This window comes from Mustela nivalis, assembly GCF_964662115.1.
Source record: "Mustela nivalis genome assembly, chromosome: 6".
Classification (NCBI taxonomy): domain Eukaryota; kingdom Metazoa; phylum Chordata; class Mammalia; order Carnivora; family Mustelidae; genus Mustela; species Mustela nivalis.
In genome coordinates this window covers 114,131,624-114,159,552 of record NC_139025.1, presented here as the reverse complement: position 1 = coordinate 114,159,552, position 27,929 = coordinate 114,131,624, and the positions used below count along the sequence as shown (strand labels likewise).

Sequence of the window (27,929 nt, the reverse complement as noted above, 5' to 3'; positions counted from 1 at the left end):
AACGTAATCCAATATGATGTGGTGATGTGGAAGTCAAGGAGGGAGGGAGAGATGCGGGGCACAGGACAAGAACAGGACACTCCCATCCGGGGACACCTTTGACCTCGGAGTCGACCCTGGACTTGTCCTTCCATTGGCCTTCTTGTGCTGTAGGAAAAGAAACCCTCAGTTTCCTCCTGGGAAAGTGGAAGGGGTTGGATTTTATTACGTCTGAGGTCCCTGTTCCAGCCCTGCAGCCCGGCATCCTGGACACTGCGCGCTGCAGGCGGTCGCCTAGGAGACCAGCCCCGTTTCCGGCAGAGCCGTCACTTCCTCTGAGGCCCCGCCCCTTTTCCAGCGGGCGGGCGCTGATTGGCCCGTTTAAAATGCGCCGGGCGCGAGCTCACCTGGGCTCGCCGCGAAGTTTGCCGGCTTTCTGGAGCGCCGCGCCTTAGTCGCCGAGTACTACTTCCCGCGGCGCGTCCCTGTGGCCCGCCACCCTCACCAGCCCGCCGGATCGAGCCCGACGCCCCGCGCGCGCGTCTCGGGAGCACGGAGCCCGCTGCCATGAAGCCAGCGTGAGTACGGGGCCGCGGGGCGGGGGCCGGCCTCTCCTCGGTCGGCACCGAGTCCTGTGCTGTCCAGGCCGCGGCCCCCAAAGAGGGAACCCCTGCGTGGGCCGCTGAGGGGAGCCCGACTGGCGGGGACCGGTCCGCGACGCGTCCTCCAGGTTCCCACCTCCCCTCACGCCGGAGTCCGGCGTCCCGCCCCAGGCCTCCAGAGGGCAGAAGAGGCCGGCCCACCTCGCGGGTAACGGGGAGCCTGGGGCTTGGTGGGCTGCGGTCAGCCCGGGTTCCACCCGCCTGGCTCCGAGGCCTTCGCCGCCAGCCCTTAATTAAGTGGCCCTTTCCCGCCCGGCCACCGGCGTTTCCAGGTTGCACTCTGCCGCGGGTGGTGCGGGAAGGGGTCGCCCCGTGGGCTGTGCCCTGGTGCTGCGGGCGCCGGGCGGCCTCCGCCCTGGAGGGCCCTGGTCCCCAGCGAGCGCGGGGTGCTCTTCCGAGCCCCGCCCCGCGTCCTGGAGGCCGAGATCTGGTACTGGGGCGGGGGTCCGGGCCGGCTGACAGTCCCAGCCCGCCCCCGGACGCTCAAGCCCGCATTCCCGCCCCAAACCCGGCGTCCGCGCTGCACTGGGTCCGGACGGCTCCTGCGTAAAACAATACTTTGCCAAAGGCAGCTGGTTTTCTGAAGGGGCCAAAGTCAAAATCTTTTATCTTAAAACAAAACAAAACAAAACAAATATATATTTTTTCGCTTAAGGAAACCCACCATGATATTTTGTACTGAAAACACTAATTTGCTTGTTTCATTTCGGGCCGTGTTGTGAAAATATTTTAATAATTTAAGTCCATGCCAATAATTACACTTAATTTTATTGTTAAATGTTTATCTGCACTATAGATAAATGTGGGGGTTGCCTTGGAGGTAAGCCGCAGGCTTTGGTGAAATTGGTGAAGTCAAAATATCTTTTTCTTTTGATTCCAAGAGAGCAAGAAATTGCAGGTTGGAGACTAAATTTTGTTTGGGGACAAAGGATGATAAACTCGGAGAACTCAATAAACAATTGTTCCTTAAAAGCATAGACAGATCTTGATGAAAGAATCAAGTGAGATTTTCCCCACCTGCTTTTTTATCATTTGGTGAAGTTAATCCTTGTCAGTCCACCTTGGCAATGGCTGTTGGAGCAGTGTGTGTGTTTGTGCACATATATAAGTGCTTTCAAGATGAGTGGTCAATTATCTGTAAATTTTTCAAACTTCTAGTGCTTCACTTTTTGTATAGTCCTTCCAGAAAAAATGCAAGCTATTTTAAATAAATAGAGAACTATTATCTAGTACTGAAACCATCTCCTGAACCCAGTTTTGCTCACTTTTGCATTGTGTGCTGCAAACTTTGTTCTAATGCAGCTTATTATGTTATTTGGGGTGTAATGTTTTAGAACTGCTAAGGGAGACCTTTATAAATCCTAGGAAGGTTGTCTCTTTATGAATTATAGGTGAGGTTATTATATGTTATTTTGAACTTAATGTTTTTTAACCTATGACCAGGAGGACTAAGACACCCAGGAAACTTCTAGTGAAGAAAGGATCCCAAACAAGTCTTAAAGACCCAGTTGGGGTAAGGTCTCCCTTTAAATTTGTGTGTGTGTGTGTGTGTGTGTGTGTTCTTCAGTTCTTTTCTGTCTTCTGTGTATACTTTGGAAGGGATGGAGATGTAGAAGCATAGTCAGAGAACATTTAGTGAAATAGAGAATATTTAGTGAAAAATTTAGGTAAGGCTGGTTCCAGCTTTAAAATTTTGTTTCTATGTGGGATTCATTAGTCCAGTAAAATGAAGTCTTTGGTTGTCAACTGTATAACTCCTGTAACTAATTATAATCTGTAAAGTTAGATAATGAAAAATATTCTTCACCTGTCCGGGAGAATTCTTCCTGCTTTCTCAGAAGGCAGGAAACTTTCTGGTTGGATGAGCATCCTCTCCCAACTTCAGGGCTGTTAAACAGTAACTGATGACACAGTTCATAAAGATGCCGGTGTAGAACAGTTTAATTCAGTCCAGTAACTAATCATAATTGCATGTATTTCACGAGTTTCAGGCTTAGGAACTTGCTTTTAGAGGCAGATGGCAAATTAAAGAAGGTTGGTTTGCTCTGGGATATTTTTCTCTCCACAAGCACTGGAATGTGTCTCTTGTTCTAAGTTAAGGAAACTAGATACTTTGCACATACAGCTGAACAGTTTTTCCTTAACCCTTTCTCTGATTAAGAAGCCATCTTTTGGATGTTGTGGTTATTTATTTGTATATTTGTATATTCTTATTGGTATATATGTATATGTTATATTTATTTAATTACAAGTGTTAAGCTGCCAAATTTTATTTGACCTCAAATTTCAAAGAATTCTGACAGCTTTTCAAATAATTCTCATTTTATGATGCTGTTAGTTTTAGAGATTTTTGTATTAGTGGTTGTATATGGCTTTATTCAGTTGGTGCCAGTATAATAGTGAAGAGAAGCTGTGTGATTTGATGCTTTGTTATCCAAATTTGTTTTAATTGTATGTGTATTTAAAGTCCCTTGTAACTGTTATATCTGTTTATATCTGACACTTTCTGGTAGCAAGTTTTGGTTTTCATAGCACTAAGTTCATATAAATCTCTTATGTTGAGAGACCAAGTGTTGGATGGATGAATGAATGGGAAGCTTAAATGAAAAGCTGTCAACCTGTGTTCTGGAAGTCCATTCCTGTAATTTCAGGTGTACTGTAGGGTGCGCCCACTGAGCCTTCCTGATCAAGAGTGCTGCATAGAAGTGATCAATAACACAACTGTTCAGCTTCATACTCCTGAGGGTTACAGACTCAACCGAAATGGAGACTATAAGGAGGTAATTCCCACTGGAACCAAGCTGTTTTTACTTGAAATGTTCTCTCCTGAAGGGCTTTAATATTTTTTACATATAACACAATTGACGTTTCCACTTTTTTGAAAAACTTGTTTACTTCCCTATAACCACCATATATAAAGTGTGACTAGGCCTACATTTGGTATACTTGAGTTTAGAGGATTGCTTTTATGAATTAATTTCTTATCCTAGATTATTTATTTTAGATTAGGAATTATTTAATGAATGATTGTGCTGGGTGGCTATACACACAGACACATACACATAGATACAATTTAATGTGCAGATTAAAATAGCAGTAGGCATTGTATATTTGAAGTGTTATCTTTTTTTTTTTTTTTTTTTTTTAAGATTTTATTTATTTATTTGACAGAGATCACAAGATCACAAGTAGGCAGAGAGGCAGGCAGAGAGAGAGAGAGGAGGAAGCAGGCTCCCTGCTGAGCAGAGAGCCCGATGCGGGACTCGATCCCAGGACCCTGAGATCATGACCTGAGCCGAAGGCAGCGGCTTAACCCACTGAGCCACGCAGGCGCCCCTGAAGTGTTATCTTTATATTTATTTATTTGAAGATTTAAAAAATTTATTTGGCAGAGATCACAAGTAGGCAGAGAGGCAGGCAGAGAGAGGAGGAAGCAGGCTCCCTGCTGAGCAGAGAGCCCGACGTGGGGCTCCATCCCAGGACCCTGGGATTATGACCTGAGCTGAAGGCAGAGGCTTTAACCCACTGAGCCACCCAGGTGCCCCGGAAGTGTTATTTTTATTAAAATCTTGAGGAAAGTGAGTTCAGTTCAGTTCAACAAACATTACACAAAAGCTGCAGGGCAGAAGGAGATTTTAAAAAATGAGTAAGGCACAATCTTTGCCTTTACAGCTGAGTTGGGGGCACAGATGGAAGACAGACCGCTGTGCTGAAAGAGATGGACTATGGGAATGCAGGAGGAAGCAGTGATTCAGGCTCTTGTCTCTACTTTCACGCAGCCTTTCACTCTTGTGCACCCTGCTCTTTCGAGCTTGTCAGAAGCCTACCAGTGGCCTCTGGACTGCTCAGATTGGATGGGCATCTCTTGTCCTCATAATCTGTTTCTCAGCAGGACCGTCCTTCCCGAAGCCCTCTCCTATTTCCTGTCCAAGTCTTCATGTTCTTGGTTCTCACAGGCCACCCTTTGTGGGCTCCTCTTCCTTTTCCAACTTCTCAGTACTGGGTGGGCTGTACCCAGGGCTCTCTTCTCTACACTTTCCTATGGCTTTGAATGTTGGTTATATGATAATTCTGGGTTTGTTGGTTTTTTTTTTTGTCAGCCTAACCCTTTACTAACTTCTAAACCTGAACATCCACTGGATGTCATATAGGCATCTCAAATTCTACATGCCCAAAAGAACTCTTGATTCTTTCCCCCACTAAATCATTTCCTCCCTTGTCTTCTCAATAAATGGTAGCACCATGTGTCCCTGCTTGTCTGCCATTCAGTACATTCTATCAGTTCTGCTCCAACATGAAACTGTCCTTTTGTTTCTATCTCTACTACCCCCACCCATCTTAGCCTTGCTATTAATTATCAAGACTAGAGTTTCTCAAATGATCTGTAGTAAAGAACAGCTTTTTAAAATTTTCAGTGCATTGTGACCGATAATTTCATGCTGTAGCTTTGCCATCTGAATTAGACCACAGAGAAGTGATCTGATAATTTGTTCAGTGAGATGAGCCTAGTGATGGTATACTGGGATGCGGCAGCCATGTCAAATGGCTACACAAGTTTCTAAACTTTCTCCTGATTTCTCTAATTCTCTCTTCCTAGACAGGAAACTAATAGTTCTCAGAGGGGCACTGGTTTGTTGACCATACTTGAAATCTAACTGGACTGCTTGCTTCCACTCTGAATCTTATTCTCCATTTTCCACAGAGCCACCAGAGAGATCTTTTAAGATTTTATTTATTTATTTGACAGAGATCACAAGTAGGCAGAGAGGCAGGCAGAGAGAGCAGAGGAAGTAGGCTCCCTCCTGAGCAGAGAGCCCGATGCGGGGCTTGATCCCAGGACCCTGGGATCATGACCTGAGCCAAAGGTAGAGGCTTTAACCCACTGAGCCACCCAGGCATCCCAGAGAGATCTTTAAAGTGTAAATCTGATCTGACCTTTCTCCCGTTTAAAAATTTTCAAGGCATAAAGTCTTTAAACGGGCAGAATCCTGCTTAATTTGTCTATTTGTCCATGGTCATCTGTTGCCATCCAGTCCTTTGAGTTCCTTGGATAAGCCTGGATCCTGCTTCAGGGCAGTTCCCCTGGCGTGGACTTTTCTTCCTCCTGGCTCTTAGCACAGATGGCTTCTCATCTGTGGATTTCAGCTTAAATGTCACCTCCTCAGAGAGATTGTCCAGACTACCTTAACAGAAGTGGCACCCTTCCCTGCTTCTGTCCCGATCTGCCCTTTCTGTGCTTCCTTGATAGGACTTAGCACATCAAGAGATTTTTGTATTGTCTCTTTCCCCTGCTATAATGTAAGCTTTAGGGGGAGATGTACCTTATCTGTCCTGTTCCCCTTTCAATGAATATGGATGAAGCATGAATGCATAGTCTGGGAAAGCTTCATGGAGGAGTGGGCCTTCAAAGATGTCAAATAATTGAGAACTGCCTTACTGTGAAGAACTTCATTTCTCTATTAGATTAATCTCCTATGTATAAGTAGACAGAAAGCTTGGTGGGGATTAGCAGTTCTCACTGCCTTGTCACAGAAGACACTGCTGGCCTGGAAATGGCTGGGATACCAGTCTGCACCGGAGGATTAGGGAAGTTCCTCCTCTGGGCCTTGGTTTTCTTTACAGGTAAGGAGGGATTTGTTCACAAGAACTTGGAGGTCATCTGACTGATCTGTCAGCACTATTTTATGTGAATCCTTTCCGCCCTAAGATTCTTCAATCTTCTTATGAACTCTACAGCTGGTTTATACGGTTGGGATAATACCTTCCATGAAGTAAGAGTTACCCTAGCTCAAGTAGGTGTGTGATCTTTAAAAGTTATAAAATGAGTATAATAATTAATAGTATGTAATCAAAGGTAAGAGTGAAATGATCCACTGCTAGGCTAAGGCAGTGCTTGGCACATGTTGTATTAGTGTATGTTTGAGTACTAATCTATACATGTCCCGTTTTGGGGGGACAAAACTGCTAATTTTAAAAATACAAGCGTCATGATAGTGATATCTGTACAGGTTGAATTTAAGGACAAGGGTATAAAACAGGAAAGAGGGTACTGCTTGACAAAGGCTATATTCCATAATAATAAATTCTAGTGAATGCTTACGTAACAACTTAGTGCTGACATTCGTGAAATAAAAACTGCGAAATTCAGAAAGGTTACAGAAATCATTGCAGTGTCTGCAATACAGAAAAACTAAAAAAAACCCACAAAAATAGAAATAATAGAACTCCAGCCTCTGGACAAATAGGACAATTTAGTTTACATGAAAATATATTCATATATACCTCAGTCCCCAATCAAATTTTCCAAGTAGGAGTTTGGTAATATTTTTGGTAATATAGTGTTATAATAATGATATAGATAATAGAAGTACTGATTGTTTTAAAGGTCACAATTTATTTCATAGAAAAACTCAGATGAGATTATATTTACAATTCATTCCTGATTTTAAGATGGTACACCAAATCTCTTGATTTTATGCTGCTATGGCCTTTTAAAAGAGCAAGTGGTAAATTAGTGTATGGAGTAATGCTTGATGATTTTCATAAGTCTGTGACTGAGTCATGATGATTTTGATCTTTGTTGTCCAAAATCATCCTTGGTCTGTGAAGCATTAGTGGACTTAAGACTTCTACTTTCTCTGTATAAGGGGTATAACTTGAGTTATGTTATGACTTTAAGGGTTCCAAGTTTAAAGACTTAATTTTGGGGGGGTGTCTAGATCTTAAATGTTCACTAAGAAACATCTGAATACATTTAAACAGATGTATTTCTAGCTTAGAGTGAAACTCCATTCATATGCTTTTTATTTTTTCCTTCTTCACAGACTCAATATTCATTTAAACAAGTATTTGGCATTCATACCACCCAGAAGGAACTCTTTGATGTTGTGGCTAACCCCTTGGTAGAGGACCTCATTCATGGCAAAAATGGTATGATTATTGGAGCTTTTGTTACATTTTCTTTTTTGTCCCCCTCTGAAAAAACTGTTTTGATACTTAATATATTTGGTTATGTTTGGCCTTGAATTCAGATTTAATCTGTTAGGGTGGTATAAAACCTGCTTTTTAAAATATTTTATTTTGGGGGCCCCTGGGTGGCTCAGTAGGTTAAGCCTCTGCCTTCGGTTCAGGTCATGATCTCAGGGTTCTGGGATTGAGCCCAATATCGGGCTCTCTGCTCAGCAGGGAGCCTGTTTCCCTCTCTTTCTCTTTCTCTTCCTGCCTCTCTGCCTACTTGTGATCTCTGTCAAATAAATAAATAAAATCTTTAAAAAATATATTTTATTTTTATTTAAGTAGGTTCCACTGTGGGCATGGTGAAGTTCAACTTCAAGCGAGGGGCTTGGACTCACCACCCTGAGATCAAAACTTGGAAGCTTTACCAACTGAGTCACCCAGGTGCCCCTAGAGACTGCTTTTTGAGCTGGTTAATTTTAAGTGTTTCTTAATACAATGAAGAAATACTAAAAGTGGAGGACTTTTAAGATATAACCCAGTGTGACTTTCAACATATAACTCCATGTGACTTGCTTCATTGTAGGTCTCCTTTTCACATATGGTGTGACAGGAAGCGGAAAAACTCACACGATGACTGGTTCTCCAGGGGAAGGAGGTCTGCTTCCTCGTTGTTTGGACATGATCTTTAACAGTATAGGGTCATTTCAAGCTAAACGATACGTAAGTATAGTTTTTTGTTTTTTTTTTTTGAGCTGTGACTATTTCACTTGAGGGCATAGGGACCAAGAGACCTATGGTTACAGTAGTGTTAAAGGAAAACTAATACAGTGGATACATTTTGAAACCTTAAGTAGTAAATGTTTCTTATGTCTTAAATATGTCCTATGTCATAAATATTCTTATGTCTTCAGTATGTCTTAAAAGTAATAAAAATGTTTCTTAGGTCTTAAATATGTTTAAAGAAACTATTTAAATTAAATTCTTAAAAAATCATGGTCTGATTTTTATCTCCACTTCAGGTTTTTAAATCTAATGACAGGAATAGCATGGATATTCAGTGTGAAGTTGATGCCTTGTTAGAACGGCAGAAAAGAGAAGCCATACCTAATCCAAAGACTCCCTCTAGCAAGTAAGTAGTTACATTCAGTGTGACACTAGCCTAAGGGGAACCCTGCCTGGTGGCTTTCTCAGGCACAGGGAATGACTAACACGAAGGGGAGTTGGTCTGACAGTTGACTGTAGTGAGATCAAAGTTGAGGAATGTTCTTCATTAAATTTATTTGCTCAGTTCTGTTTGGTTTTGAGCACAAAGTCCTTGAAATACTATTTAGAGAAGGTGCCACTTTGGGTGGGAGAGTGAGGACATGACAGGTACTGTTGGCTGACCACGAGTAGGAATAGATTGCTTGCAGTGACAGGTCATTTAATGTAAATCTTTAGTTCCCCCTTGGGATCATTTACTTCTGATGCTGACTTTGTAAGAACAGACTTTTTGGCTTTTTTTCTTTTTTCAGACGACAAGTAGACCCAGAGTTTGCAGATATGATAAATGTACAAGAATTCTGCAAAGCAGAAGAGGTTGATGAAGATAGTGTCTATGGTGTATTTGTCTCTTATATTGAAATATATAATAATTACATTTACGATCTATTGGAAGAGGTGCCGTTTGATCCCATAAAGCCTAAGTAAGTAGCGAAGAGAGTCCCATGTCAGCTGCTTAACCTTGGGGAAGCCACTTTACCTCAGGGAGCCTTAGTTTTCTCAGTGATAAATGGTGATAATGCTTTTGTTTTCCCAATGAAATATAATGTGCATATATTTCATGCACATATTAATGTGCATAATATATCATGCAGTTGGTGTTCAATGCATAGTTTTATTCTTAACCAGATATACAGCTGTATTAGGGAACCAGTGGGTTAAGGCATCTAAGGAGAAGAGAGTCCTGAATCCTCATCTTAGACATTACTTTTGAGAACTCTTGGCCTTGGGGCTGTATTTTGAGAAACACTGTAATTGCGTAAGGAAGTGTCCTATGCATGTGGGTCCCTGGGGTTACCTTTCAAGAACCTAACGCTTTGTGTTGGGAGTTTGTAGCCACGTTAACCGTCTGTGGTTGGTGATCTCCACAGAGTGGAGTGCAAAGCTGTTGTCTGTACTACTGCTACAGATCTTTCATCACTGATTAATGTGAAGTGACATCTGTAACATAATTCCACCAGAGTTAAAAGACAACTCCTTAGATTTCCTTGGGTCTTGGCTGGCTCAGACTGAAGAACAGCCTGGCCTCACAATCCGTGTTTGGCCAGAGCGGACTCTGGAGTCTCATGTAGTATTAAAATCTTGTTCTTGAGTTGATGGTTTTGTTCTTAAGCCAAATGCTTATCTTCAACGCTGTCTTTGTTAGGGCCTCTCAGAACATAAATAATATGAAGATTAACTGAACATTATTGGAGAAACCGCTGGATATTTAGAAAACCATTTAATAGACTGAGAACAGGTTTAATAAATTACATTAAGCAATTTATAGATTACTTCCTTTCCCATTTGTTTCAGAGTGTCTGTTGTGTGTACTTATTTTCCTCAACTTTTGTGATGTCATTCGTTGCTACCAACCCATTTCACTTTTTTGCGCATGTGCCACGTTTCTGTTTGGTTCTAAAAGAGATTATTTTCAAAGAAGTCCATCTTGGTTTTAGTTTTACAAAAGGAAGACTGATAAATGTGCCTTGCATGCCTTGTAACCTTTCTGGTAACTCCTTGAATGAACTCATGGGGTGCGTATTTGGCATTGAATTCAGATTTAATTGCTTAGGGTGGTTTTTAACTATTTTTTTTTTTTAAAGTCTTTTTAAGTACAATGAAGAAATACTATAAGTAGAGGGTTTTTAAGCACTGACTCACTGTGACTGTCACTACTGTGGACTGAGCCTGGCTGCTGTAGAAACAGTAACTTTCACCTTATTCCTTTGGTAGGTGGAACAGTTGCAGCACGCCCATGAGGAACACAGATTTTGTGTATGTGATGACGTTGACTCTTTTCTTAAGGAGAAAGAGTGCAGTTATACTAGCAGTTGGCATCTGTGGCATGTTTGCATGTAGGTGGTTTTTCATTGGCACCAGGCGGGCTGCTACTTCTGAGCCCCTGCCTGCTGCTTGGGGAATCTGTCCTGTACTGAGTGATGGTGGCCGGCACACATTTCCAACCCCACTGCTCACAAGACAGGCTGAACAAGTGGCACCCTTTCCATTCTTATCCTACTGTGCAGATCAACACTTGACCAGCCACTTTGAAAAGATTGCCACTCCTGGTATATACCAAACTCTTTCTGAATTTGTCTTTTGTGGACTCTGATGTGAGAACCAGCTCTCTGTTGAATTTTTAAAATTAGGGTAATGCTAGACTTTGTTGCTTAACCTGTGCATGTGATGATGTTGCTATACATAATACTGTTTTGTTCTCTACTTGTTTCGTAAGTGTTTTGTGTGCTTTATTAGAACAAATTAGAGCAAAGCTTCTAGAGCAACATAGGTTCCTGTGACCCTGTTACGTAACTAACCCTGACTGTGTACCCTTATGCTTACCCAAGTTCCCTGGGGTTTTTTTGGAGCTCTTGCCTAGGCCTATTCCCATTGTAAGATTCGATGTCTGTGGCCCGACAGTTTAGTCCTAGTCTTTAAGCTGAGATACTAGGATTTCATTATTTAGGAGACTGATGTCTTTTTCTTTCTCACAGACCGCCACAGTCTAAACTGCTTCGTGAAGATAAGAACCATAACATGTATGTTGCAGGATGTACAGAAGTAGAAGTGAAATCTACCGAGGAGGCTTTTGAAGTTTTCTGGAGAGGTTAGAAACCAAGCTAAAGTTAGGAAAATCTGAAACAATACATAAAATCCCAAGAGTTGCTACTATAATTTGTTGGCAGTACTATTTAGTAGAAAGCATGTATACTGTAATGACTGAGTTCAGGTTTGATCAATGATGTCTCTGTCATCACAGGCCAGAAAAAGAGACGTATTGCCAACACACATTTGAATCGTGAGTCCAGCCGTTCCCATAGCGTGTTCAATATTAAATTAGTTCAGGCTCCCCTGGATGCGGATGGAGACAATGTCTTACAGGTAAACTTGTACTGTGTGGAGTTTTTCTTGTTTTAACTGAACCCTTAGTTTTTAGAACTAGAGTTAAATCAGGGAAGCTTGACTGCAGTGAAGACATTCTAGAATTATTAAATGTGGGTGATGATATTTAAAAATTGTTCCATTAAAGAGTGTAGTTTTGGGAAGCTGGCTGTTGAATCTGAGAACATGGAATTGTGCTGTGAAAAGGGTTTATAAATATAAATCTCTTTAATAGAGGAGATAAAATGAGTATGTATGGGTCATTATTTTATCTCTGAAGACTCATTTTGTACGTGGGAATTCAGTTAATGGCTTTAAAATGTCAGCAGTTAACTTTCCAGGGTAGATACAGTTTACGAGATGACAATTCTAAATTGTTCTTCTCGCAGCTGATAGGCCAGTAGGCCTCCCATCAGCTGATCATCCTTTACTGCTAGGCCTGTCACACTACAGGGCTTACATCAATTAGTAAAAGCATTTGAGTCTGAATAGGAATAATTTAATAGCTTTGAGCTATTAAAGTGTAATTCCATTTGAACCTCATCATGAAGATTTCCACATGGCATGAGGAGATGGTACGGCAGCATACTGGAGACCACCGGGATTCGAATTCTGAGTCCTATTAATTTGCTGGCTGTCTGACCTGTTATAAACTCTTGATAATCCTCTGTGAGGATTAAAGCAGACAAAGCATGTAGAATTCTTAGGCCAGTGCCTGACTTATATAGAGTAGGTACGCATACTAGCTAGAAAACCCTTTTAAGTCAAGCCTCCATATATACTTCCTGTCCTTTGAACACATCTAATATTACAAATCAGTTATGTACCTCTTCATTTTTTATACAATTAGAGTATTATGAAATTTTTCACAATTATAAAATTGTTAAGTATCTGTTATAGAAGAATTTAGGATAGGCCTGTTCTAGAGTCACTACTTAGCAGACATGGATTGAGATCCTGTGCTGAGGCACTGTGCAGGTTGCTAGAGAACATTGATCCTTGCTTTCATGGGGCTTAGAGTATAATGTAGAAGACCAGACAACAGGTAAATCATCGAGACTACCATGAATATAACTAAGCTTATGCTCTTAGCAGACTCTTCCACCAAAACCTGTATCATCTAGCCCTACTGTTTTGTACTGTGCAAATGTGATGTTTATAAGACTTAATAATTTGTTGATTGGAATATATTTGAAGAACACTGTAAACCAGTTGTACCTCATGTTATTAGAATTACGATCTTCTCTTCAGGAAAAGGAACAAATCACTATAAGCCAGTTGTCCCTGGTAGATCTTGCTGGAAGTGAAAGAACGAACCGGACAAAAGCAGAAGGGAACAGATTACGTGAAGCTGGTGAGCACAGCATAGTACTGGTTTATTGCTACAACTTCCAAAAACTTGCAATGCCAGTCTGTCATCTGCTTATTGATAGGTGGTTTAAGCATAATTGTCTTAAATTTTGATAATTTGGAGGCTAAGTTTAGTGGTCATTGCTGTTTCTTTAGTAATGTTGTTTTGGTATCAGTGTGTTACATATGTTATATATATAACATATATAACATATAATATGTATATTCTATATGTTATAATACACTGGCTACTTGAAGAACGGGGGTAAGTGATTAAAATAAATATAAAGCAAGTTATATTCATATTGTATCTATTGCCAGTAAAGCACCAGATACTTAAAATTAAGTGATTTAATAGGTATTCCAACATTCATACTGGTGAAAATTGGCTTCTGGAAGTGGGAAAAATCTTTGAACACAAAAGCAAATTGGAAGAAAATCTGTGGTGTGTTTTTTTTTTTTTTTTTCTGTTCGTGTTATGGTTTACCTAATAGCATGTATGGAGTATGTACTGTGTGCCAGTATTTGAACATTCATTTAGTCTTGGGGTGCATGTGAGGGAAAGTTTAGGGGGAAATTCATGTAGTTGATACTTCATTTGAGTGAGCTATATGGAAGACAGGGTTAAAGTCATACTTGACAGAGGAGACAGCCACTTGTAAACTGAGAGAATATGGCAGGGTCAAGGTCACTGAAGTGGGAGGATATAGGTTGGTGACCCATGACAACTGAGGTGGCAAGGCAAGGCCATGAGGACTCTTGTCTATCATATTAAAAAGTCTGAATTTTTGTTCTAAAGGAATAATGGTGGTTGCCAGTTATTAAAGGACTAGTGTGTATCACAGTATTTACTATGCGTGGGCTTGATTTCTTGATTCTGTCCTTTCAGGATTGTGTCATAGCCATTTTCAGATGAGGAAATGGGTTGGGAGAGGTTAGGTAATCTTCCCAAGACTTGAGCCTGATTTTAAACCCAGGTTGGCTGGATTTTCAACGCTTTTGTCTTTCTACTATTATGCAGCCTCCTTTGAAAGGAAATGAAGAATTAGTCTTTCAGAAAGAATGTTTTCCCATATAGGGAATTAAGGTACTGAGGCAGGTCTAGAGATAGGAAAAGCAGCTGGGAGCCTTTTGCAGTAGATGGGAGGAGCAATCATGTGCCCTGGAGGCAAGGATGGGAGAAAAGGGAGAGCTGGTTGGGAAGTCCACCTGCATGTGGAGAGGAAGCAAGAGGGGGAGGGCAGGTCCAGGATCGGAGCTGAGGAGAAAGCAGTCTGAGGTGCAGGTGTGGGCCGTTGAAGAGTCTGTGTTGGATGTGTTCAGCTTAGTCCAGGGGAACTGCCTAGTGACTGGATGTACACGAATTTGGAAGGAGAGAGATTTGACTGGAGGCATATAGGTTTAGGTGTTGCCAATATTATGGAAACAGCAGGGGAGATGAGATTATTCATAGAGGACACATGGGAACAGGCTGAGGCAGAGCCTTGAGGAACAGATGCTTAAGGTGACTGATCAAAAGAGCCTGGGAAGGAGAAAGAAGGTGGTAGCCACGTGAGATGACAAAAAACCTCCACACTATATATGTGTATTTAAGATAGAGAATCTGGGCTCCAGATCACAAGAGGAAGGATTCACCTTGATGGGAAGAAGGCTTATCTCAGTGGAAGAAAGTAGAAACTTGAGGGTTCTGATGCTTCGGGAGAAAACCAGAAAGGACTAGCAGTGTTGATATGGATGGGGAACAGCTGAGATAAAAACGAGGGCATGAGCATGGGAAGAAGAGAAGACCGTGGCTGGGACACAGAATTCTAGAGGAGGTGCAGTTCTGAGTGATAAAGGTTCGGGGTGTGGGCATAGCTGTGCAGCAACCATGGTGAAGAAAGACTGACTGGAGTTGAGGGAGTGGGAGTCCTCTGGCAGCATGTTAGAGCAGTCCTCACAGACACTAGAATGACCCAGGGGCAGGCGAGGTGGGGGAACATGGAAGGGCAGCAGCAAGGGACTAGGAGAATGTTGCTGGCCTCCTCTGCTCACCATCCTTATAAATGTCAGGTTTCAGAAAACAAGCAACTTGGGCTGCAGGGGGAAGCACTATCCTTCTGAGAGAGGATAATCCTGTGGGGCTTTGCACATCGGCTGCAGGGTAAAGCCCATGGACACTTCACAGAATATCCCTGAGTAAATGCCATAAAATATGGAGGATTACAAAGTTCACTGCTTAGATGGAAATGTTTTTTAGAAGTTTTTATGAGGGAGGGGCAGAGGGAGAGGTCGAAGCAGACTTCCACTGAGCAGGGAACCTGATGTGAGGCTCTATCCTAGGACCCAGAGATCATGACCTGAGCTGAAGGCAGATGCTTAACTGACTGAGCCACCCAGGTACAACCCACCCCTTCCCTTTTTAAAATAAGCTTCACGCCCAGCATGGAGCCTAAGGCAGGGCTTGAACTCAACCCTGAGATCAAGACCTGAGCTGCTATCAAGAGGTGAATGCCTGGGGTGCCTAGGTGGCTCAGTTGCTTGAGTGTTGACTCTTGGTTTCAGCTCAGGTCATGATCTCCTGGTCCTGAGATCGAGTCTCACGTCAGGGGTCCACACTGAGCAGGGAGTCTGCTTAAGATTCTCTCCCTCTTTCTTTGCCCCTCACCCAAGCTGGGCTCTCTCTAAAATAAATAAATCAGTCTGATAGCTAACTGACTGAACCACCTGGAAGCCCCCCACTAAAAGTATTCTTAAGGCACTTGTCATTATAATAATTTACATGTTTCTTTATCAATGCCTTAATTAAAGATGTATCAGTAAGTCTTATAACTATGTAATTTCAAAGTAGTGATGAATATAAATATCTTGATCTGCAATAAAGTGTAAGGTGCTATAAAATTACCTATGATTTGTGCTGGCAAAAATCACAAATACCACTAATATTACGTTTTGGCCTACATTCATAATTGAAAGGACGTGCTATTTCAGAAGTCTGGAAAAACTAAAGGTATAATTTATTTCCCATCCAAGTATACAGACTTCCTGAAATGTACCCATGGACAATATGAACCTCAGGTTAAGAAATGGTAATTAGAGAGAGATGGGTAGAGCTCTCTGTGAGAGTGTGAGGACGTAGGGAAGTCTAGTAACAGGAATTTGGTCTCCAGAGAGCACAGTAGAAACAGAAAGGACATTGGAGTTGGGGTCAAGGAAAAAGAATCCTGCATCATAGGACATTTTGGAGGCTCAGATGAGCTCTGTTTTGAGAGGTGACCAAGAATGAGAACATAATGAGAGTTAGCTGATGTATTTGGGAGTCTCTGCAAGTGAGCTCTCCTGCTTCACTGGAGGCTTGATGAATCAGTCAGACTTGCTTGACTCAGAAATCCAAACAGGAGTGGTCAGAAGTAACAGTTGTGTCCCTTAGTAATCCTTATTTGGGGGCACCTGGCTGGCTCAGTAGAGCATGTGACTCTAGACCTCAGGGTTGTGAGTTTGAGCCCCACATTGGGTGTAGAGATTACTTAGATATACTAAAATCTTTTTTTTTTTTTTTTTAATTATAATTTATTTATTTATTTGACAGAGAGATCACAAGTAGGCAAAAAAGAGAGGAGGAAGCAGGCTCCCTGCTGAGCAGAGAGCCCAATATGGGGCTCGATCCCAGGACCCTGAGAGCAGGACCTGAGCCGAAGGCAAAGGCTTAACCCACTGAGCCACCTAGGCGTCCCAGATATACTAATATCTTAAAAAAAAAAAAAAAAAAAACCAAACAAACCCAAAACCAAAAACTGAAATCCTTGTTTGGATGTGGAGGGGACAGAGTTGGTCCTAACACACATGACTGTTGGAGACAGGAGCCCCTCTGGGTACCTGGGGCAGGGGTGGGGTGGGACTTCAGTGCTGATGAAGCCTGAATGCTTTTGAGATAATATTTTAATGTGAGGATATTAAATAACAGCTGCATTTAATATACTCTTTCACAGAATTTAAGATTTGGAAGAAACTTTATGGGCCATGAAGTAAATAATGTTGCACTTCATGGACAGTCTTTTTGATAGAATCCTTGAAGGATGGTGTTAATCCCCTCCTGAAACACTGCTATTAAAATACTCCAGAAATACAGCAAGGCCATGTGGGGACAACTCCTTAGATCAGGCCATTAAAGCCCATTAGTTGTAATTTCCATATAGTAATTCTATGAAGTGGGGATTTTATAGGCAGACAGACCACATTGTAGCTACTGTATTATTTTCAGATGTCTTCTGTCTATATTTTCCTGTCAGGTAACATTAATCAGTCGTTAATGACGCTAAGAACGTGTATGGAAGTCCTGAGAGAGAACCAAATGTACGGAACTAACAAAGTAAGTGACAGCTGGTCATCATTTGCAGAGCTTTGTTTGTGTGCGTTCTTGTGCCTTATATATTTGGGTTTGAATGTATTTACAGATGGTTCCATACCGAGATTCAAAGTTAACCCATCTGTTCAAGAACTACTTTGATGGTGAAGGTAAAGTACGCATGATCGTGTGTGTGAATCCAAAGGCTGAAGATTATGAAGAGAGCTTGGTAATTTTGATCTATTTATCTTATAAAGTCTCTGCGTTTCTATGGAGAAAACAACTATTTGGATGTGAAAAATGATATTTTAAATATTTTTAAAACTGATACAGAACCATTAGTTACAGAAGTGAACTAATGATCAATTTATTATTGTTTCATTGAGTAATTTCTGAAGGACTTGAATATGCTGATTTATAAAACCAAAAACCCCCTCCGATGTGTTTTGTATCTTAGCAAGTCATGAGATTTGCAGAAGTGACTCAAGAAGTTGAAGTGGCAAGACCAGTGGACAAGGCAATATGTGGTTTGACACCTGGAAGGAGATACAGAAACCAGGCTCGAGGAGGTCCAGTTGGAGATGGTATGATGTGTGTCACATCATGTACATGCTGATGTCTCTCCGTCTCTCTCTCCTTAAGGTTGATTTCACAGTAGAAAACTACTGACTTCCCTTTCTCTAAAGAACCAAGTGCAAAGAAAAGAAAAAAGACCCAAAGTATAAATGAGTTTTCTTTTGTTACATATTATAACTGATTTTCCCCACTTTTTCTTTTTTATAACTCATTTTTAAGGAAGTATGATTGTGACAACTCAAGAAAGCACACTGGACTGGGGGTTCTAATCACAGGTGTTCAACTTGTTTAGATAAGCTTTCTCTCCTGTGTAACTTCGTGTTTTTTATAATATATTTTTTTATAATTCAACGCAGAACCACTGGTTACAGAAGTGGTTTTACAGAGTTTTCCACCTCTGCCGTCCTGTGAACTTTTGGATATCAACGATGAGCAGACTCTTCCCAGGCTGATTGAGGCATTAGAGAAGCGACATCACCTACGGCAGATGATGATTGATGAGTTTCACAAACAATGTAAGGGCCAAAAGCGGTCTGCGATCATTTCAACTCCAGAAACTGTAAGAAATTTGAGTTCTTTGGTGGCCAGATCTTAAGGAAGGGTCATCTGTTTCTGCACTTTGTAGTGCTGAAGGCATTGTTAAATTAGACTGACCAGGAACTTTCCCACAGCTTGTAAAACAGAAGTAACCAGTAGGTGTGTATTCTCTCTCTTTTTTAAATCTACAGAAAAAGACACAAAGGAATAATAGCTATGTTGCTTTTAGTTCCTACTAGTTACTTGCAAGGCACTTCATAAATATTACATTTTAATAATGTCTTTGGGCAAATGACTTCCTTTTCCATTTCTTGGTCTCCCTAGCTGCAAAATGAGGATTTTAACTGTTCTTACCTCAGAGGGTGTTGTAGCAGTGAGATAATATGTGAGAATCATGTAAAACAGTGAACAGCCTGGTACATACAAATGCTCAGTGAGTAGGTCTTTGATTTTTATTATCATTAATTCATTTGCATCTTTAGAGGAAACGTGTGAGGTAAGTGGAATCTGTATTCCTGTTTTGAAAGGAAGAAATATGGGGCGCCTGGGTGGTTCAGTGGGTTAAAGCCTCTGCCTTTGGCTCAGGTCATGATCCCAGGGTCCTGGGATCACCCGTGTCAGGCTCTCTGCTCCACAGGGAGCCTTCTTCCCCCCTCTCTCCCTGCTTGTGATCTCTGCCTGTCAAGTAAATAAATTGGGAGAAAAAAAAAAAAAAAGAAAGAAAGAAATGTGCTCAGAAAAACTAAGTCACATAACTCGTAGTTGGTGTTGCAGGGATTTCAGGTTGGATCCAGCTGATCCTAAATCTAATGTTGTTTCTGTTTTTGTAGTTGTTTTGAACCAAATTACTTACCTGTAAGGGTTGACAAGGCAATGCTGTAGTGCCCAATGAAAGACTCTATGTTTTTCAGTCAAAACCAGGTTTTCTAGGAATATCTCTCATAGATTTAGAAACCAAACTCTTGATTTCCTTCTTGACTTGTTTTCTGCTCCAGGCTGTCATGATTTGCTGAATAGCTACATACTGGTTAATAAAAGTTGATTTCACTGGTTATTTTGGAATTGGGAGTAAACGTGGCCTGCATGCTTTTGTTTCAGCTATGACATTTAAAGCGTTGTTGCAAGAGTTCGACAGTGCTGTTGTAAATAAAGAAAACTACATTCAAGGAAAACTAAATGAAAAAGAAAAGGTGATCTCAGGACAGAAATTGGAAATAGAACGACTGGAGAAGAAAAACAAAACTTTAGAGTATAAGGTTTGTTTGGGCATGATTTAGTGGATGTGCGTGCTGGCTGGTTAGCACTGCTCTCTGACCTAGCTGCTCGCCCTCCGGGCCTTTCACCACTGCTTACTGGGGGAGAGGCAGCGCCTGGCTCCCTACTAATCTGCACCTCGCCCCAGAATAGAGGGGATGTGAGCAAAGAGCTTTAGAGGGGTAATGTACTCTTTAATTTTCTGAGTTAGACTTTAGCCGTTGGAGAGAATGTTCTTGGACCAAATAAGTGAGTTTCTAGAGGGCTTTCATAAGTTTAGCTCTGGTTAATGCTTGCTTTTTGACTTAGGACAATAGGTTTGTTCTCTCTAGATCCTTTAAAGGGTATCCATTCCTTCTAGACAGAAGCTTATTGCAACCAATACAGTGTTCTCTCTTCTGAAAACAGCCTAAAAAACAAAATTCAGGCGAATTTTAGGGGAAAATAATTTTCACCTGAAATCAGTTAAAGCTTTGTCTTTTTCTGTGAGGCCCTTGTTTAGAAGTTCTCACTTCTAGGCATGGAGGTTGGAATTCAGATAACGTAGAAGATGGAACTGCTTTCTCCATGATTTTTCTTTCCACAACTATGCCTGCGTGAGCAAACCGCCAGAGCAGTCAGTTCACAGCTGCGTGCGGTGCTTACAGGCCGGTTCCTGAATAGAATGGTCTGCCTTCCCAGATTGAGATTCTGGAGAAGACAACTACAATCTATGAGGAAGACAAGCGTACTTTGCAACAGGAACTCGAGACTCAGAACCAGAAACTTCAGCGGCAGTTTTCTGACAAGCGCAGACTAGAAGCCAGGCTACAAGGCATGGTGACAGAAACAACCATGAAGTGGGAGAAAGAATGCGTGAGTGTCACTCCTGTGGTGCTTACCTCCGGGACGGTGGCGGAGGTGTTCCGAAGGTGTTCCGAATCCATGTTCCCAGGCTTAGGGTTTCGGTGGCAGTGGCAGCAGGAGCCACCATTCAGTCCATTCTGTCTCCTTTCTCTGCCCTTAAAACGGCTGACCAGTGAGCTGGCAAGACGAGGTGCGCTGGACTCTGGGAGGGCTGCCATTCTTAGGAAACGAAGTGGCTGGGTGGTCTAGGATGCTCTCTTGGTGTGACTGAATTAGACGCGTGTCCCTCTTCTAACCTAGGAGCGCCGGGTGGCAGCCAAGCAGCTGGAGATGCAAAATAAACTCTGGGTCAAAGATGAAAAACTGAAACAACTGAAGGCTATTGTTACTGAACCCAAAGCCGAAAAGCCAGAGAGACCCTACCGGGAGCGGGACCGGGAAAAAGTCACTCAAAGAGCCGTCTCTCCATCACCAGTTCCTGTAAGTTTTTCGTGGTGGGGTAGTCACTTGCACTAGAGAAAATGTGTTCAGATTAGGTAACTTTCTAGGATGCTCCATTTGTTGCTTTATATTATTGTATTTCTCTAACTTCTCTATGTAAATATTTCTAAATTTAGCATAAATAAATTTATTGCAAATTCAGAATAAAACATGGAGTAACTCAGTAAAAATGATTCTAACATAGGCTAAAATGATAGAAAAGCAGTGAATTGTTTCTCTCGGTGTTTCAGTCTTGCTCATTAATTTCTCTTCCATTTTTTTAGCTTTCTAGTAACTATATTGCTCAGCTTCCCACCGGCCAGCAGCTCCTGAGCCAGCCACAGCTACATAGGCGCTCTAATTCTTGCAGCAGCATTTCTGTAGCTTCCTGTATTTCGGAATGGGAGCAGAAAATTCCTCCGTACAACACACCTGTCCATGTCACCTCTATTGCAAGGCGTAGGCAGCAGGAGCCAGGACAAAGTAAAACTTGTGTCGTGTCAGACAGAAGGCGAGGGATGTACTGGACGGAAGGCAGGGAGGTGGTTCCCACATTCAGAAATGAGGTAGAGCTAGAAGAGGACCAATGCTGCAGGGTCAGTGCCGGTGTTATCCTAAAGCCTGGTGGCCGTAGCCAATCGCGGGTTTGCTGGGGGGTTTTGTGACTTGATTCATTCAGAAAGTTCAATGGAAAGATGGGCGAGCTCCAAATATAAACAAGGGCTAATTTTTCTGTTATTTACTTTGACAATCACCCTGAGATTGAGGCCTAGCTCTTCATCTGAAAAAGTCATAACACCTGGCCACATTGGGATCGCCAGTGAACACAAGTCAATGGGGTGTGCCCCAGAGTAATCTGGGCTTTTCATTTGCATAAGCTGGTGGGCAGCCACAAAATCAGTGAACTGTGTCTCAGAGCACATTTTCCATTTTTTTGTTTTCCTTCCTCAGTTTTTTTTTTTTGCTGCTTCTGAACTTTTTATTTAAATTGTTCTCTCAAACTTTTGAATAGTTTCAAACTCATAAGTTGAAAGAATGGTACAGTATCCTTCTTTCCCCCTACCTAGACTTACTACTTGTCATTTATATAGATATGTCATTTTTTCCTTGAACTTCTGAAAGGAAGTCCCTACACTTTGTGACTTTTAATCCTAAGGACACTGTCCTGTATAAATAGTCTTTATCAAATCTAAAAAAGTTAACATTAATACCTCTGTTTTTAATCTGTGATCCTAACAAAATGAATGCCCTGCATGTGGTTATTCTGTCTTCAATCTCTTTTAATATAAAATAGTCCCCCTGCCACAAACTTTTTGATTTTCATGACATTGACTGTTTTGCAATACTCCAGGCCTGTTGTTTTATAACTACTGAAGGTTTGCATGTCCAGTAAATTGCTTTTAATCTCAAGAGCTTTACCTCAATTTATAAGGGCTTGGCCTCAGTCAAGGGTGTTTAAAGAAATTTGTGTTTAAATTTTCTTCTTAAAGGATTAAGGTAAAAAAGCTTTTCCTTTGGCTATAAATAAATGGACCAAGTTAATGTGGATTTATATTTAGTAAAATCTTACTATAGCTCTTTTAGAATTTTCTTTTAACAAATTAATAGTATTTTGCTTTAGTTTTCTTGTATAATTTAGGGTACAGATAAGTTTCATTTAGATGGCCTGCACTTCTGCTTATTAAGGGACAGTGATGAACTGCAAAGTATTTACCAAGACAACAGATGATTCTAAAGTCTACGTTCTTTACTTTGCAAATTTTGCTTGAAACCTTTTTAGGGAGCAAATTATGGTGACTGGTCTTTCTGATCAACTCTAATAAATCCCCTTTATTTTTCATGAAAATTTAGAGAGTGAACACTATTCAAGGCTTGCTTATGCTTGGTTAACTAATTCGGCTCTCAGATATTTAAAAGGATTTACTAGCGATCCAACTTCTCACTTGAAATCAAATCTCTTTAGAAGTGCAGCAAAGTTTAGGCTAGTATCTATTCAAGTTTTTTGGCCAAAAATTATGTCAGGTGGGCTGAATTTATACTTCAGTGAAGAAGATAAAAATATCTCTGAGTCCATAAATGATAGCAGATTGTAACAATTATCTTTCTGAAGCCAGTTTCATAATGTATTTCTTGCTAAATGTGTTCAGGAAAACTATCACCTTTGCTAAATGGTAGGTCATGAGAGCCTGACTTTCTTGTTCAACATCAGATCACTTTTTAAGAAGGGAGAATTTCCTGGGTTGCTGGCAGTGTGGGCATCTTTTGTGGCCAACTCTATTGCCCAGGTTCTATAGTAGCAATGACTTAGCACCAGCAGCTGTTGCTTGTGATTACATAGGGGAAATGCTTCAGTTCTCTAGACAGGCATCCTAAAGTTAGGATCTTTGTCCGGGACCAAGTTGGAAGGATTTGGCATGTGACAGACTGTTTAACTTGCTTTCAGTTACACAAATAGGAGACATCTGAACCAATGAGTTGTCTTTGGAACTATGTCCTGTATGTGAAATGCTTTTTCTTAGACTGAATGTGCTAAATTTAACTTTCCCAGATTTACATGATAGTTGACTGGAAGCAACTAGTTTTTAACTGTATGATTGATACAGACTGATTTGATACTATATTTTTAGTTTGGTTCTTGGAATCTTTATGAAATATTGGAGAAAAAAAAATGTTGTTTTAGCCATTACTGTGTTTGAACTTATTAAGTTTTACTTGAGATTTTAAGATCTCAAAGTAGTCAGAAGTACTTCATTTATAGTCTCTTAATCATTTTATACCTAGGTTTCTTATTATACCTTATGTTCTTTAGCATTTTGTACCAGAAAGTCCATTAGTTTTTACTTATTTATTGTCTTTGTATACGGAGTGTTTTCTCTTTTGTTTAGAGGCCTGTGGCAAGTTTAGAGTTTTTATTGACCTCATTTGAAGTTTTTAACATAGCTGTGGACCTCACAGGTTACCTTACAATAGGAGGCACAAATGATGGTTTTGATAGAGAATGTAAAATGAGTTGTCTTGAATACCACCTACATGGGAAAGCTTGCAGCATAGCCAGAACTTTTTCTTATATTGTTTTGTTGAAAGGGGAGCTCCCTGGTAGAATGTATACTAGACAAGCTGTATTAAAAGATGTTTGTTGGTTGTGTGGTTAAATACAAAGAGAACATTTAAATTATCTGAATAACATATTTAGCTTTTGAAAAGGTTTGTGCATTTGTTTTGATACTGTTATCAACTAATGTAGCCAAACCTGCTGCACTTCTAATAATACCCTTAAATTAATTCTGGGTTATGCTTGTTTCTTGATTCCTCTTTCAACCTGATCAGAACGCACCACCAATTCGTCTCCGCCACAGACGATCTCGCTCTGCAGGAGACAGATGGGTAGATCATAAGCCTGCCTCTAACGTGCAAACTGAGACAGTCATGCAGCCACATGTCCCTCATGCCATCACAGTATCTGTTGCAAATGAAAAGGCACTAGCTAAGTGTGAGAAGTACATGCTGACCCACCAGGAACTAGCCTCCGATGGGGAGATTGAAACTAAACTAATCAAGGTAAAAACAAATTGACACAGGACAAAAAACATACAGAAAGTCAACTTTGCAAAAAACCACTTACTCTTCTGTTCCTCTGATGACACACAGGCAGTGTCAACAAAGATAAATGGGTATTGATACAACCTTTTTGTTTGTTCATTAGAAAACTAAAGGAACTGCTGAGGCTGTAAATCTGCTGAACTTGGACTAAATCAGCTGTTCTCTAGTGAACGAGGCTCAGGTCCCTGGGATTCTGTTCGAGGAACTCCAGATCTATTACGTCCTTGTAGAGCTAGTTTTAACCACTACTTTAGAAGTAAACCCAAAGAAAGATCTACCATTTGTCAGTTCCCGATAAAAAGCCCACGTTAAAATGTGACCTGTCAACATTTCTTATCACTGAACTACCCTGATCCCTTTCCCTTCCCTAGCCTCTAGAAAAATTATCCTTTGATCAGAGAGTCAGTGAATAATCACGGAAGTAAAAGCCAACTAGAAAAAATTTAGAGGATGCTTCTTAATTATAACCAGAGTTACAAATAAGACTGTAAAGTAAGCGGGGTGGTATATCCAGAGGAAAGTATAATGGCTTAGAACATTTTAGAAATTTCTGGTAGAGTTCTTGATCCTTGGTGTTGTTTTTAAATTATAGATTGAATGAAAAGAAATATCTATTTTTTGCAATTTAAGAATGTTACTGATTATATTGCACTGGACTTCTTTTGTTTACTGGAGATAATTTCTGAAGTACTTTCATAGCACAGTCTGAATAGGCACTTGTGAATAGGACTTTCTTTACTGTTTCATGGAGAATCTTAAGTTCAGCTTGAAATACATGTATATCATTCAGTTATATCAAAGTATAATGCTGACCTTTCCTGTCTGCTTCAGGGTGATGTTTATAAAACAAGAGGCGGTGGACAATCTGTTCAGTTTACAGATATCGAGACTTTAAAACAAGAATCGCCAACTGGGTGAGTGATCATCAGATGCATCTCTTCACAGGGCTACAGATTTCTTAGCTGCTGCTGCTTGCAGAACACAATGTCCTATAAGATGTAGCATTAATTAACTGAAGGAATGTCCTATTTCTAGTATTTTTCCTATTCTTAGATGCAAAAATAATTGTTGCATTGTGTCTCCCCTTTTTCCGCAGTCGAAAACGAAGATCTTCCACAGCAGCACCTGCCCCACCAGATGGTACAGAGTCTGAATGGACTGATGTAGAAACAAGGGTAGGGGTAAAAATTAAATCTGTCTGCTTCATAAAAGTTAGGGGCAACCTATTTTAACCCTCCTGGTTCCAGTTTTTCCTGCTCTCGGAAGCAGATCTCACATTGCCAGTGCAGCCTGTAGGCCTGTTCTCCGCAAACCTGCCACGGTTCTCCTGTTTGTTTAGGTCTGCTCGTACAAGAACTCTGGTTCAAGGTCCCTGGTCAGTGTAGAGAGACAGGGCCTGAGAATCAAGTCAGAAGGCATCACTGTAGAACAATTCACATCACATTGGTGGGGATCTTCACTGAAGCACAAGTTCCCTGTGGAACTGTTAACTCACTGTTACTCCTAAAGGGAGGTTCTTCTAGAAAGAACCAGCGTGGGAAGGGTAGGTGGTGTTAGGAGGCCATGCTCTGGTCCTGGCCACTAACCTTCTCAAGGAAATTACCTGCATGATCTCTAGAGGCCCTTCCAGCTCACCATCTTTATGGCCTATGTCAAACTGCACATACCTGGTATTTTAAAGTAGGTGTTTGTGTTGCACTGGAAACCAAAGTGGGATTCCACCGTGGTTGAAGCCATCTGAGCACAACTGTATTTACAGACTGTAGAGACTGGAGCTGATCTTTGCCTCTTCTGTAATTTTCTTACCAGTGTTCTGTGGCTGTGGAGATGAGAGCAGGATCTCAGCTGGGGCCTGGATATCAGCATCATGCACAACCCAAGTGAGTCCCAACTAACCGGGCCTGTGTGTGTGCTCCCTCCTCCAGTATTTCCACTATCACCCTGTCTCCCTACTATCCACTTTTAAGAGGACATACGTGGTTCTTTTTTACCCCTTGGAACAGCTGGGCCCTCTAGCAGACTGCAGCAGCGGGGCTGAGAATGTCAGAAGGCTTGGTAAGAGCAGTAACTGGAGGTAAAGGAAGATTGCTCAGGCTTATTCATACTTGGCTAGTGCTCCTAAAGCTCTCAGAGGCGGACTGAGATCACCGGTAGGGAGGGAGGCCGAAGGCTTTAGTCAGGGAAGACAGCTCTTCGTGTAATTCATTTCTCTGAACTTGCCTCTAGGTCTCCTTATAGTGATAAATGTTCACTAAAATAAAACGGAATGGTGGAATTTATGGCAGGGGAACGAATCTCACTTTTCCTTCTATTAAGCACGTACCCAAGAGTCTGGTCAATTGTTTTTTCATATTAAAACGCCCCGTCAAATGTTTACCTATACAAGTCTTTGTGTCCATTTTTAACACATATTCCTTAGGCAAGTTGCAAAGTCTTTGCAGTAGGAGGCAGGCAGGGATCCTGCTTTTTAAATTTAATAGTGGATACACATATTTTATAACTGTTACTTGCTTTCTCAGGATTGACCTTTCCCACAATAAAACCCGAGTTCTGGTAAAGCCTTTTCTAGGAGATCCAATTGCTATGAATGTGTCACTGATTGCAAAGTCAATACTGAATGCTGGTTTTCATATTTTAGGCGCAAGAAACCATGACCTGACAGTCTCAGTAACAAAAGAGCATTTTCATTTGTGTTGGTGATTTCTCCAAAGCCATGCCAGGAGTCTTCGAAGTTACCTCGCAGCTTTGTTGAGTATCACAGACCTCAGATACATCATACACTGGTGCAGATCAGAGATTACCCCTATGGTCCCAAAGATACCTAGGCTTCAGCACATTGTTTCTATTCTATGCCCTGCCATATGAACTTTTTTATAATGCTGTTGTTTTGTATATTTCTTGTATACTTAATAACTAATTCACACAAGTGTTTTGTCCTGGGTGATTAAGGAAAAATATATGTAAATCACACTTTTTTTGTGACTTTTCCTGCTCTTGTCTGAATACATCTTAAGGTTTTATAAACAAAACAGATGCTGCTACAGAATAGCTTGCAAGAATGCACTTTAGACATATTTGACAATTCAAACTTTCAAAATAAGGGTGTCAGTAATGGGCCAATACTAAAGCCATTTTAGGAACTTGTTCTGAATTTTGTATGTATATTTCTACTTTCTGACCTTTAGATATGCAAAAAGAACTGAAATAAACACTAAGAAATACAAAGCTGTGTGACAGTC

The 27,929-nt window shown here is 41.1% G+C and overlaps 1 protein-coding gene and 1 long non-coding RNA gene across 11 annotated transcripts in view; one reads left to right on the top strand and one right to left on the bottom strand.

The window, feature by feature from the left end:
- Positions 1 to 324: 324 nt before the first annotated feature.
- KIF23 (kinesin family member 23) lies at positions 325 to 27,915 on the top strand. Of its 9 annotated transcripts, none has more exons than XM_082735701.1 (24): positions 330 to 557; positions 2,085 to 2,154; positions 3,293 to 3,421; positions 7,466 to 7,571; positions 8,182 to 8,318; positions 8,618 to 8,727; positions 9,113 to 9,283; positions 10,575 to 10,616; positions 11,336 to 11,448; positions 11,602 to 11,723; positions 12,975 to 13,077; positions 17,342 to 17,421; positions 17,507 to 17,626; positions 17,855 to 17,981; positions 18,330 to 18,488; positions 19,609 to 19,766; positions 20,446 to 20,619; positions 20,911 to 21,090; positions 21,375 to 21,686; positions 24,418 to 24,648; positions 25,522 to 25,604; positions 25,787 to 25,865; positions 26,500 to 26,570; positions 27,329 to 27,915. In XM_082735701.1, exons 1-24 carry the CDS (start codon positions 547 to 549, stop codon positions 27,342 to 27,344), a joined length of 2,904 nt encoding a protein of 967 aa, XP_082591827.1. In that variant the 5' UTR covers positions 330 to 546; the 3' UTR covers positions 27,345 to 27,915. The 9 variants fall into 9 exon arrangements, with proteins under 9 accessions (XP_082591828.1, XP_082591832.1, XP_082591830.1 ...); XM_082735707.1 differs by having other exon boundaries at positions 544 to 913; XM_082735702.1 differs by lacking the exon at positions 10,575 to 10,616 and having other exon boundaries at positions 325 to 557.
- LOC309867208 overlaps positions 18,285 to 27,929 on the bottom strand; it is a 35,987-nt gene continuing 26,342 nt past the window's right edge. Inside the window, exons 2-4 of one of the 2 annotated variants that reach the window (XR_014313039.1) lie at positions 20,646 to 20,934; positions 19,364 to 19,534; positions 18,285 to 18,695 (exon numbers count right to left, since the gene is read on the bottom strand). This is a non-coding gene — a long non-coding RNA (uncharacterized lncRNA). The remainder of the gene's footprint in view (positions 18,696 to 19,363; positions 19,535 to 20,645; positions 20,935 to 27,929) is intronic. The other variant, XR_014313040.1, reaches the window with a different exon arrangement.